Here is a 12,015-nt window from a genome sequence, read left to right as displayed (position 1 = left end):
AGCTATACTTCCAGCTTTCTGGTGGTGCACTGTAGAACTGTTTCTGGTGGGTCACAGTCTCATGGACTTTCCTGCCCAAGCTGGCTTGCAGCCACAATCCTCAGATCTCAGCTTCCTGACTATTCTAGAATTACAAGCATTGGCACCTAGCCAGACTTTAATTTTTTTTTTATAAATGCTTCTTATTTATATTAATCGTTATAGAAATGGTGAAGACTACTATATAACTACATAATCATGCCTGTAATCATAACTACTTTAAGGATTAAAGCTAGAAGCTAGCCTGGACAAACAAATCAGAGACTCCTATCTCCAATTAACCAGCAAAATGCTAGACGTGGAGCTGTGGTTTAAGTGGTAGAGTGCCAGCCTTATGTGAAAAAAAAGTAAGAGCATAAGGACCCGAGTTCAAGTTCTTCTATCAGCTCACTAAAAGACGTGAGAAAATGGTTACCCCTTGTATAACTACTTATAAATAATAAAATATAATGTTAAAAACAGTGAAGTAATTATTTAAATATTAAATTATAAAATTTATAAAATAAATTTAAGGCTAGATGCTGTGGCCTGTATTTTATATTTACAAATGAGGACACTGACAAGTTAGACAAATGACTCAGGATTATACAGCAAGAGTTGAAATAGAAAAACTAGAAACTAAGGTTTGTCTCTTTTGTTCTCAGTTCTATAAAAATAGATCTATTCTGGAACAGTAATATCATGGAATTATAATTCAAGTCACTTCAAAATGAGTGATTCTTCATAGTTATCTGTTTAAAATGAAATAATAAATCATTAATCATGACTTGCAAACAGATGATAAATTTGACTACATGAAGTAAGTGTGAAAAAGGTAATCTTATGTGTCCAGAAGGAAATGATCATCTCAGTTGTCTTACATAGCGTTAATAAAATCCACCTTCTTCTAAAGGAGTTGTTAGATTTCTGAAATTAGTAAATTCATATGAAGTCAAATTCAGTAAACATGCAAAAGTGATCTGAAAGATGCTATTATTACCAAAATCTATAAACTATGAAGAGGTAATTAAAATTATTCTTGGGCCTTTGATGATCCTAACAATATGTATGAAGTATAATGAGGTAAACTCCATGCCTATGGTCTCATTATACTTTTGTATATACTGCTTATATAGTACTAACTACGAGTTACTATAAACAAGAGATGGATACCTATAACATCTATCTATCTAAATGAAATTTGAACTCAAGAATCTCAGGCTTGCTAAGCAGACACTCTGCCATTTGAGCTATGCTTCCAACACTTAATTTTTTTCTTCAGTGCCAGGGATCAAACCCAGGGTCTTATACATGATGGGCAAGTGATTATAGTGAGTTAGATGCCCAGTCATTATATTATTTGTGATACATACAACTAGCTCAATGTTGAATTGTTTAGGATTTCCCAACCATGTATATACTAATGCACTATACATGTTCTTGTCTTCAGAGCTTCAATGACAGCCACTATGTTATGTTTGTGTAGCTATGAGCAAAATACCTGAGGGAACAACTAAGTTGGAAGAACAGAGTTTGGCACTCATTTTCAGAGAGTTTTGTCTGCTTGGGCCAATATCATGGTAGGAATGGTGGGCACAATTCTGTTGCTTCACCAAAACAGGAAGCAGAGAGGGGAAGAAATGCAGACTAAGTATTGTCAAGGGCACTCCCTGAAAACAGCCACAAGCTGGGTACCAGGTATTCAACATGTAAGCCATCATAGCCATTAAATTCTTCCATTTGAGTATAGATCTTTTTGAGGGACAAGTGAATAGAAAATAGAAACAAGAAAATAGAAACTGGAAGAGACAAAAAAAAAAACCAACCTATTTTTCAAGCCAGGTGCCAGTGGCTCATGCCTGCAATTATTGCTATTCAGATGGCTGAGATCTGAGGATGGCAGTTAGAAGCCAGCCTATCATGAATGTCCCTGAAGCTCTTATCTCCAGTTAATCACCAAAAAGCCAGAAGTGGAGCTGTGGCTCATGTGGTAAAGCATTAGCAATGAGCAAAAGCAGTTTAGGGACAACACCTCCAGGCCTAATTTCAAGCCCCAGGCTAACACAAAAAACCCTAAACTAACAGCCTATTTTTTTAAGTCAGTTCTATAAAACTTGGATACTATATAAAAGTGTAAAAGTTGGGATTACATTGAAAGGAAGTTCAGATTCATCTATACACATTTACTAACTGATATCAGATTATCCAATTATTAATGCAAAGCATTATGGACAGGGCTGGGAATATGGCCTAGTGGCAAGAGTGCTTGCCTCGTATACATGAGGCCCTGGGTTTGATTCCTCAGCACCACATATACAGAAAATGGCCAGAAGTGGCGCTGTGGCTCAAGTGGCAGAGTGCTAGCCTTGAGCAAAAAGAAGCCAGGGACAGTGCTCAGGCCCTGAGTTCACGGCCCAGGACTGGCCAAAACAAAACAAAACAAAGCATTATGGACAGTGTAAGGAGTTGTAAGATAGTCTGGCTGAGGTAAGCTTAAGAAACCTACAAAATATATAAACACATAAGAAAAAGCTGTATGTGGCAGTATGAGCCTATAATACTAGCACTTGGACAAGCTGAGGCAAGAGAATCACAAGTTCAAGGCTAACTGTGGCTGCTAGACAGACTGTCTTAGAAAGAAAAAACAAAAGAGAAAAAAGCCACAGTAACTCAGTAGTAGACTATCTGCATATGCAAGGCCCTGGGTTCAATCCCCAGCACACTGGGGAGAATAAAATCAAGAAAGAGGAGCACATGAGAGAGAAGGAATGGGAGCATTCCTTCAGGACTTAGTTCCTAACCATTCTTTCTGTCTTGATAAAATCCAAATTACTAGGGCAAGAGTGCTTGCCTTGCATACATGAAGCCCTGGGTTCAATTCCCCACCACCACATATGCAGAAAATGGCCAGAAGTGGCACTGTGGCTCAAGTGGCAGAGTGCTAGCCTTGAGCAAAAAAAAAAAAAAAAGAAAAAGAAGCCAGGGACAGTGCTCAGGCCCTGAGTCCAAGCCCCAGGACTGGCAAAAAATGAATAATAAAATAAATAAAATCCAAATTACTCAGTCAATGGCTACTAACCTATAAGAACAATCATTCCCAGAGGATCATCCTTAATCATTTCTGAAACTAGCTAAACTCTAGATTGAAGTCCCACTTGTATCAACAGTCCTCAACTTAGAGAACTTTTTCAAAATCGACTCTTTTATTGTTGTTTTTGAGCCAGTAGCTCACACCTGTAAATTCTAGCTATTCAAAAGACAGAGGACTGTAGATCAAAGCCTGCCTGGGCAGAGAAGTACATGAGCCTCTATATCCAAAATAACCAGCAAAATTATAGGCTGCAAGTGTGGCTGGGTGCCAGTGAAATGAGAGGCCCTGAATTCAAACTCCAGTAGCAGCAGAAAAAAAGAGTTCCCATAGCTTGCTCCAACTTTTGCAAAAGTATCCAAGTGACACATCATCTAGTTTCAAAACCCTTCTAAGACCCAAATCACCTTTGATTAGCCTTTTATTCTGAAATACCTTGACACTGTAATTTTTGTGAAACCCAAACAGCTTCTGCCCTTCTTCTCTCTTCATGCATTGGAGTCCATAGGTGAGTAAGCCAATGAGCTATCTATAAGCAAAAGCTTTGGAGAAGATTAAAAATGAAGAAGATACAGTTTCCTCTCATGTATTTGTTTTATCAGTTCTGTATTAAACCCATTGCAAATAAAACCTTATGTAAAAAGTGATTTGAAAATTAAACAGTAACTTTTTCTTTTAGCTGTTCTTACCCTTTATTACTATTATATGGGGTTATTACAAAAATGCTTTGTCTCAAATGAATTAATTTTTTTTGGCAGTACTGAGGATTGGTGGTACAGGGCCTCATACTTGCTATGCAGGTATACTACCACCTGAACTATTCCTCCAGTCAAAATTTTTTGTAGCAACATTATTATATCACTATGTTAGCATTTCATTTAAACAAAAAGGTTACAAAGTATTTTCTGTATCAATGAAGATAATCTTTCCTCCAGAGTAGCCACCAGCTCCTGGAAGTTGAGCTGTCACTAGGGAACAATTAAAAATGAATATTAGTGAATAAACATCATACAAATGACTATATAAGCATGGGACTTATGCTTGTTAAAACTCTTTAATAAACACAGCAAAGAATCTGATCATTTAGTTTCTAAACAGCATGCCACATTTTCATCTGATTAATCAGTGATGAAATAGTATTCTGCCTGAATAGTTGTGTGTGTGTGTGTGTGTGTGTGTGTGTGTGTGTGTGTGTGTGTGTGTGTGTGTGTGTGTGCTGGTTCTGGGGCTTAAATTCAGGGCCTGGGTGCTGTCCCTGAGCATTTTTGTTCAAGGCTAATGCTCTATCACTTGAGCCACAACTCTACTTTGGGCTTTTTTGGTGATTAAATGGAAATAAGAGTTTCATGAACTTTCCTGACCAGGCTGGTTTCAATGTGCTATCCTTAGATCTCAGACTCCTAAGTACCTAGGATTATAGGTGTGAGCCACCAGTGCCTGGCTTAGAATGCATTTACTTTTATGTGGTAGTAGTTGACACTGAAGAGGTACATACATTATTTCATTTACTTTTCAAAACAATCTCAAGAGTTGGCAGTATTGTTATTTGTATTTCACTTATGAAAATTAGAGGAGATAACAACTTGCCCAAAGCCATATAACTATTAATGAGAGAGCCAAAGCTGACACAGTACTTTGAATACAAAACTCCTTTTATGATTTAAAAAAATTACTGGGCTGGGAATATGGCCTAGTGGCAAGAGTGCTTGCCTCTTATAGCCTCCTATACATGAAGTCCTGGGTTTGATTCCTCAGCACCACATATATAGAAAAGGCCAGAGGTGGCGCTGTGGCTCAAGTGGTAGAGTGCTAGCCTTGAGCAAAAAGAAGCCAGGGACAGTGCTCAGGCCCTGAGTCCAAGCCCCAGGACTGGCAAAAAAAAAAAAATAATAATAATAATAATAATTAATTAATTTTAAAAATATATGTGTATATATGTCGATGTGGGGCTTGAACTCAGGGCCTAGGTACTGTCCCTGAGCTCTTTTTGCTCAAAGCTAAAGCACTATCACTTGGAGCCACAGAACCACTTCTGGTTTTCCAGTGGTTAATTGGAGATAAGAGTCTCAGGGACTCTTGCTTGGCTGCCTTTGAAGCACACTCTTCAGATCTCAGCCTCCTGAGTAGCTAGGATTGCAGGCCTGCGCCAACAGTGCTTGGCCCTTTTAAAACATTTTGCTGTTTCTTCTACTTAGGTAAAAGAAATGCTTTGTGAAAAAGGATATCTGCTCATTTTGATTTGGAAAAAAATTATTTTGAAGTCTTTTCTTAGGGCCAATAGATTTTATTTCATTCTTGTAAAAAGTATACAAAAAAGATAGAATGGGAAAAAGTGAGACACTAGATGCCTTTTCTTATCAATGTACTCTACTTACTTTTTCCATACTTCCAGTCAGGTGTTCAAAGTGCAGCACATACAACAGCATCTTAAATATCACATATTCAAAGACCAACTCTGATATCTGTACAACCCTGGGCAATTTACTTAATCTCTCTGACCCTTAGTTTCCTAGAAAATTTGTTAGGAATACATGAGCCAATGTAAAATGTTAGGCATATAGCAATGTTGAGCAAGTGAAAGCCTGACCATGACTGTTTTGGATGTTGTCATGTGTCCTTACCACAGAGAGTATGAGATAGCTGAGTTTTTCCAGTACGAAATTCTGTAAAATACAAAAAAGGTAATAAAAACATGTATACAGTTTTTACTTTCACTAAAAAACATAGCCTCAAAATTACTGCTTGCTTTTCCAATAGTCAACTCTTACTCCTAAAGAACATCTCGTATCACACATGGATTCAGCATGGGGAAAAAAGTTGTTTTATTATTCTTCACAAAACTGTCTTTTAAAGGAAAGTTAAAACATTTCTTTTCATAGAAAATCTCACATAAAGTTTATAACATTTATCACAGGAAGAACAGCCTGGAGCTCTCCCCAGTGACTTGGAATTTTTTTTTTTCCAGTTGTGGCGCTTGAACTCATGGCCTGAGATCTTCTGTTCAGGGCTAGTGTTCTACCACTTTAAGCCACAGCTCTACTTCTGGTTTTTTAGTGTTTAACTGGAGATAAGACTCTCATGAGGGGGCTGGGGATATGGCCTAGTGGCAAGAGTGCTTGCCTCGTATACATGAGGCCCTGGGTTCAATTCCCCAGCACCACATATACAGAAAATGGCCAGAAGTGCCCTGAGTCCAAGCCCCAGGACTGGCCAAAAAAAAAAAAAAAGACTCTCATGAGGGCTTTCTGCCCAAGTTGGCTTTGAACCACAAACCTCTTCTCAGCCTCCTGAATAGCTAAGATTGAGGGCGTGAGCTACCAGCACAGCTGGCCTGGAAGTGTGTGTGTGTGTGTGTGTGTACTCTTTTTTTTTTTTTTGCCAGTCCTGAGCTTGAACTCAGAGCCTGAGCACTGTCTCTGAGCTTCTTTTGCTCAAGGTTAGCACTACCACTTGAGCCACAGCACCACTTCTGGCTTTTTCTGTTTATGTGGTACTGAGGAATTGAACCCAGGGCTTCAAGAGTGCTAGGCAAGCATTCTACCACTAAGCCACATTCCCAGCCCTAACCAGGAATTCTTAAAGAGGAGTAATCTCAAACTGGTTATCAACAGAAGCAAATTCTCTTGATAGTAAAACTGCCATACCCATAAAGTTAGATGCATTAAATCCCTATAGATTAAAAACTCTAAATAGTAAATATACAAGAAAATAAGCTATTAGAGTAAGTCAACATAAATGATAAACACAGATTCATTTCCTCAAGTCAACAGAATCCATAAAAACAAATTAGTTCCCTAAAGACTATACACACTAGCCAAGTGGATGGCTCATGCCTGAGTAATCCTACCTACTCAGGAGGCTGAGATCTGAGGATTGTGGTTCAAAGCCAGCTTGGGCATGAAAGGGAAAGTCGGTAAGACTCTTATCTCCAATTAACCACCAGAAAACAGGAAGTGGCACTGTGGCTCAAAGTGGCAGAGCACTATCCTTGAGCTGAAGTGCTCAGGGACAGTGCCCAGGTCCACAGTTCAAGCCCCACGACCCACTAAAAAAAAGACTACAAATATTAAGGACGCTGGTGGCTCATATGCCTGTAATTCTAGCTACTCAGGAGGCTGAGACTGAGGATCGTGGTTCAAAGCTGGCCCAGACAGAAAAGTCCATGAGACTCTAATCTTCAATAAACTACTCAGAAAAAGCATAGTGGTATGGCTCAAGTGATAGAGCTCCAGTCTTTTTTTTTATTAATTTATTTATTAATTGAACACAATTTTTTTTGACAAGGTGTTGTGCAAAAAGGGTACAGTTACATAGTAGGGCAGTGTGTACATTTCTTGTGATATCTTACGCTCTTTTTCTATCCCTTCTCTAGGTCAGGAAGACATATATACAATATACAATGTATCAAGAACATATACAGTAGCCATGTGGCCACGCCCAAGAAAGTTCGCCTAGGGCTTTAAATGTAATGTCGATATTAGACAATATGTCGACAGTAGTCTTATATGAATGTACATACATAGCTTTTGAGCTATTGTATTCCCCTGAGAGGTCAATTTTTGACCTTTATATGTTGAGTAATTGTTTGGTTTTAGTTACATACTGTTGGGTCGCTGCCCCAATCCTGTGGGGAATACTATTTGACAAGCAGTTTTTGGTTTCACAGACTTGGTCTCTACTGTCTCTCCATCTCCCTTTGTTAACAGTCATATATCAGGGAGATCATGCCCCTTTGTTTTCTGTGTTCTAGGCTTGTCTCGCTCAACATTATTTGTTCGAGTTCTGACCATTTTCCTGCGAATAACAATATTTCGCCATTCCTAATCGCTATGTAGTATTCCATTGTGTATAAGTACCATATTTTTTGGATCCATTCATCTGTGGAGGGGCATCTGGGTTGTTTCCATATTATGGCTATTGTGAATTGTGCTGCGATAAACATGGAAGTACAAATGTCTTTTTTTTTTTTTTTTTTTTTTGGGCCAGTCCTGGGCCAGACTCAGGGCCTGAGCACTGTCCCTGGCTTCTTCCCGCTCAAGGCTAGCACTCTGCCACTTGAGCCACAGCGCCGCTTCTGGCCGTTTTCTATATATGTGGTGCTGGGGAATCGAACCTAGGGCCTCGTGTATCCGAGGCAGGCACTCTTGCCACTAGGCTATATCCCCAGCCCTACAAATGTCTTTTTGATATCTTGGGGCTTGCTGTTTAGGATAGATTCCTAGGAGTGGTATGGCTGGGTCATAGGGTAGGTCTATATTGAGCTTTTTGAGAAACCTCCATACTGTTCTCCAAAGTGGTTGTACTAATTTGCACTCCCACCAACAATGGAGAAGGGTTCCTCTTTCCCCGCACCCCCTCCAGCATTTGTTGTTGCCTGAGTTCAGAGTATAGGCCATTCTAACTGGGGTGAGGTGGTATCTCAGGGTTGTTTTTATTTGCATTTCCTTTACTACCAGGGATGTTGAACATTTCCTCATGTGTTTCTTTGCCATTTTTATATCTTCTCTTGTGAAGTCTCTCTTTAGCTCCTTTGCCCATTTCCTAATTGGTTTATTGGGCTTGGAGGGGCTTAGTTTTTTTAGTTCTCTGTAGATGACAGATATCAGGCCTTTGTCTGTTGCTGTGCTGGTAAATATCCTTTCCCATATCGTTGGCTGTCTTTCTATTTTGGTGGCTATGTCCTTAGCTGTGCAGAAACTTTTTAATTTGTAGTAGTCCCATTTGTAGAGTCTTTCCCCTATTTGTTGTGCCCCTAGGACTATATTCAGGAAGTTCCTTCCTGTGCCTATAAGTTCTAGCGTCTTTCCTACTCTGTCCTTCAGTAATTTCAAGAATTCAGGTCTGATATTGAGGTCCTTGATCCATTTTGAGTTGATCTTGGTGCATGGTGATAGGCTTGGGTCTACTTTGAGTTTTCTGCATATGGCTGCCCAGTTCTCCCAGGTAGTTGAAGAGGCTATGTTTATTCCATTGTATGTCTTTAGCTCCTTTGTCGAATATCAGCTGGCTATAAGAGTGAGGTTTTATTTCTGGATCTTCAATTCTAATCCATTGGTCTTCCGATCTGTTTTTATACCAATACCAGGCTGTTTTTGTTATGATGGCCCTGTAGTAGAGCTTGAAGTCTGGTATTGAAGCTTGAAGTCTGGTCTCCTGCACTGATTTTTTTGCCTAGAATTGCTTTGGCTATTCTAGGTTTTTTGCTGTTCCATATGAATTTATGGATTGTTTTCTTTATTTCAGTGAAGAATGTGGCTGGGATTTTGATAGGGATTGCATTGAATTTGTGTAACAATTTGGGCAATATGGCCATTTTCACTATATTGATTCTGCCTACCCATGAGCATGGGAGGTCTTTCCATCTCCTTGTGTCTTCTTTGATTTCCCTTATTAGATTTTTATAGTTTTCATTAAATAGGTCCGTCACGTCCTTGGTTAAGTTGATCCCTAGGTACTTTATTCTTTCTTTGGCTACTGTAAATGGAATTCTTTCCATAATTTCATTTTCTGTTTGTATATTGCTGGTGTACAGAAAAGCTGCTGACTTTTGTGGATTGATTTTGTATCCTGCTACTTTGCCAAATTGGTTTATTAGGTGTAGGAGTTTGGGTATTGAGTTTTTTGGGTCCTTCAGATATAAAATCATGTCGTCTGCGAATAGGGATAACTTGATTTCTTCCTTGCCGATGTGGATCCCTTTGATGTCCTCCTCTTGCCTTATTGCTATGGCTAGGGATTCCAGCACTATATTGAAAAGAAGTGGGGAGAGTGAGCATTCTTGTCTTGTTCCTGAGTTTAGGGGGAATGATTTAAGTTTCTCTCCATTTAATATGATACTAGCAGTTGGTCTGTTGTATATGGCTTTTATTGTTTTGAGGAATGTTCCATCTATTCCTGTTCTCTCCAAAGCTTTTAATAGGTATGGATGTTGTATTTTGTCAAAGGCTTTTTGGGCATCGACTGAGATAACAATGTAATTCTTAATTTTAGATCTGTTTATGTGGTGAATTACGTTGATTGATTTACGGATGTTGAACCATCCTTGTGACTGTGGGATGAAGCCTACTTGGTCATGATGTGTGATTTTCTTGATCAGTTTCTGGATCCTCTTAGCTAATATTTTATTAAGGAGCTTTGCATCTGTGTTCATTAGTGATATTGGTCTGCAGTTCTTTTTTGTTGGGTCTTTGCCTGGTTTGGGAATGAGTATGATATTAGCTTCGTAGAATGAGTTTGGGATTTCTCCCTCTGTTTCTATTTCGCGGAAGAGTTTGAGGAGTATTGGTATTAGCTCCTCACTAAAGGTTTTGTAGAATTCGTTGGTGAATCCATCTGGGCCTGGGCTTTTCTTTGTTGGGAGGTTCTTGATTACCTCCTGTATCTCACTGTAAGTTACTGGTTTATTTAGTTGATTTATTTCTTCTTGGTTCAGTTTGGGCAGTTTGTACTTCTCTAAGAATTGATCCATTTCTGTAAAATTATTGTTTTTTGCTGAGTAGAGGTTTTGGAAATAGCTCCTTATGATTGTTTGAATATTGTGTGTACTTGTAATTTTTCCAGTGGAGTCCTTGATTTTACGTATATGAGTCTCTTCTCTTCTTTTTTTTGTAAGTCTTGCGAGGGGTCTGTCAATTTTATTTATTTTCTCAAAGAACCAGCTTTTAGTCTTATTTATTTGTTGAATGGTCTTTCTATTTTCAATCAGATTTATCTCTTCTTTAATCTTTGTGATCTCTCTCCTCCTAGTCATTTTAGATTCTGTCATTTCTTATTTCTCCAGTTGTTTTAGTTTCATCATGAGGTTATTCACCTGCTCTGCTTCCATTCTTTTAATGTGAGTGCTGAGGGCAATGATCTTGCCCCTCAGTACTGCCTTAGCTGTGTCCCATAGGTTTCTTTGTGATGTTTTCATTGTCATTGTGGCTTATGAATTCATTGATTTCATCTTTAATTTGGTCTGTGGCCCAAGTGTTGGATAGCAGTGTGGGGTTTAGCCTCCAAGAGTGTGTATAGCCTCTGTGGAATCCTTTGTTATTGAGGGTTACCTTTAATCCACTGTGATCAGATATAATACATGGGATGACGTCAATACTTTTGTATTTGCTGAGGTTCTTTGTGTGGGCTATGACGTGGTCTATTTTGGAATATGATCCATGGGCTGCTGAGAAGAAGGTGTATTGGGTCTCTGTAGGGTGGAAGATTCTGTATAGGTCTGTCAGATCCATTTGGGATATGGTGTTACTTAGGTCCTCAGCTCCCTTGCTGATCCTCTGGGTGTTGGATCTGTCTCTTGGAGGGAGTGGGGTATTAAAGTCACCCATTATGATTGTGTTTGCGTCTATCTTGTTCTGTAATTCTGTGAGAATTTGCTTGACATATGTAGGGCCTCTTTTGTTCAGTGAGTATACATTTATCACCGTGATGTTTTGATTCTGGATTTTTCCTTGTATTAATATGTAGTGTCCTTCTTTGTCTTTTTGAGTTGATTTTAATGAAAAGTCCAGCTTGTCTGAGATCAGAATGGCTACACCTGCCATTTTAGTAGGTGCGTTTGCTTGGTAGATCTTGCTCCATCCTTTCATTTGGAGCCTGTTTTTGTCTCTTGCTATAAGGTGGGTCTCTTGTAGGCAGCAGATGTCAACTTTTTGCTTGCAGATCCATTCTGCCAGTCTGCTCCTCTTTATCGGAGAGTTTAAACCATTTATATTTAAAGAGATCAAGAATAAGGGTGTTTTTTCTCCTTCCATTTTCTTGTTGGGCTGTTTTTTCCTTTTTTTTTCTTGTCTTTAGTGAGCTGTTCTTTCTGTTGGGCTTTGGCTATTGTAGTTTCTTTCTGTTTCTGTCTGTGTGTCTTGTACGATCTCTGTTGGGTGGGGCTCCCCTCTTAGAATTCACATACTCCTTTAGCT

At 39.0% G+C, this 12,015-nt stretch overlaps 1 protein-coding gene across 2 annotated transcripts in view; it reads right to left on the bottom strand.

Annotated features, from left to right (window-relative positions):
* Positions 1–12,015, bottom strand: part of Dmc1 (DNA meiotic recombinase 1) — a 39,891-nt gene that overhangs the window by 12,201 nt on the left and 15,675 nt on the right. The window contains exons 6-7 of one of the 2 annotated variants that reach the window (XM_048355445.1): positions 5,728–5,769; positions 4,002–4,074 (exon numbers count right to left, since the gene is read on the bottom strand). In XM_048355445.1, the coding sequence (XP_048211402.1) occupies positions 4,002–4,074; positions 5,728–5,769 (115 nt within the window). The remainder of the gene's footprint in view (positions 1–4,001; positions 4,075–5,727; positions 5,770–12,015) is intronic. The other variant, XM_048355449.1, reaches the window with a different exon arrangement.

Source organism: Perognathus longimembris, chromosome 1 (genome assembly GCF_023159225.1).
Source record: "Perognathus longimembris pacificus isolate PPM17 chromosome 1, ASM2315922v1, whole genome shotgun sequence".
Classification (NCBI taxonomy): Eukaryota; Metazoa; Chordata; class Mammalia; order Rodentia; family Heteromyidae; genus Perognathus; species Perognathus longimembris.
The sequence above is the reverse complement of the archived record's forward strand: the minus strand, read 5'-3'. Positions and strand labels throughout refer to the sequence as shown.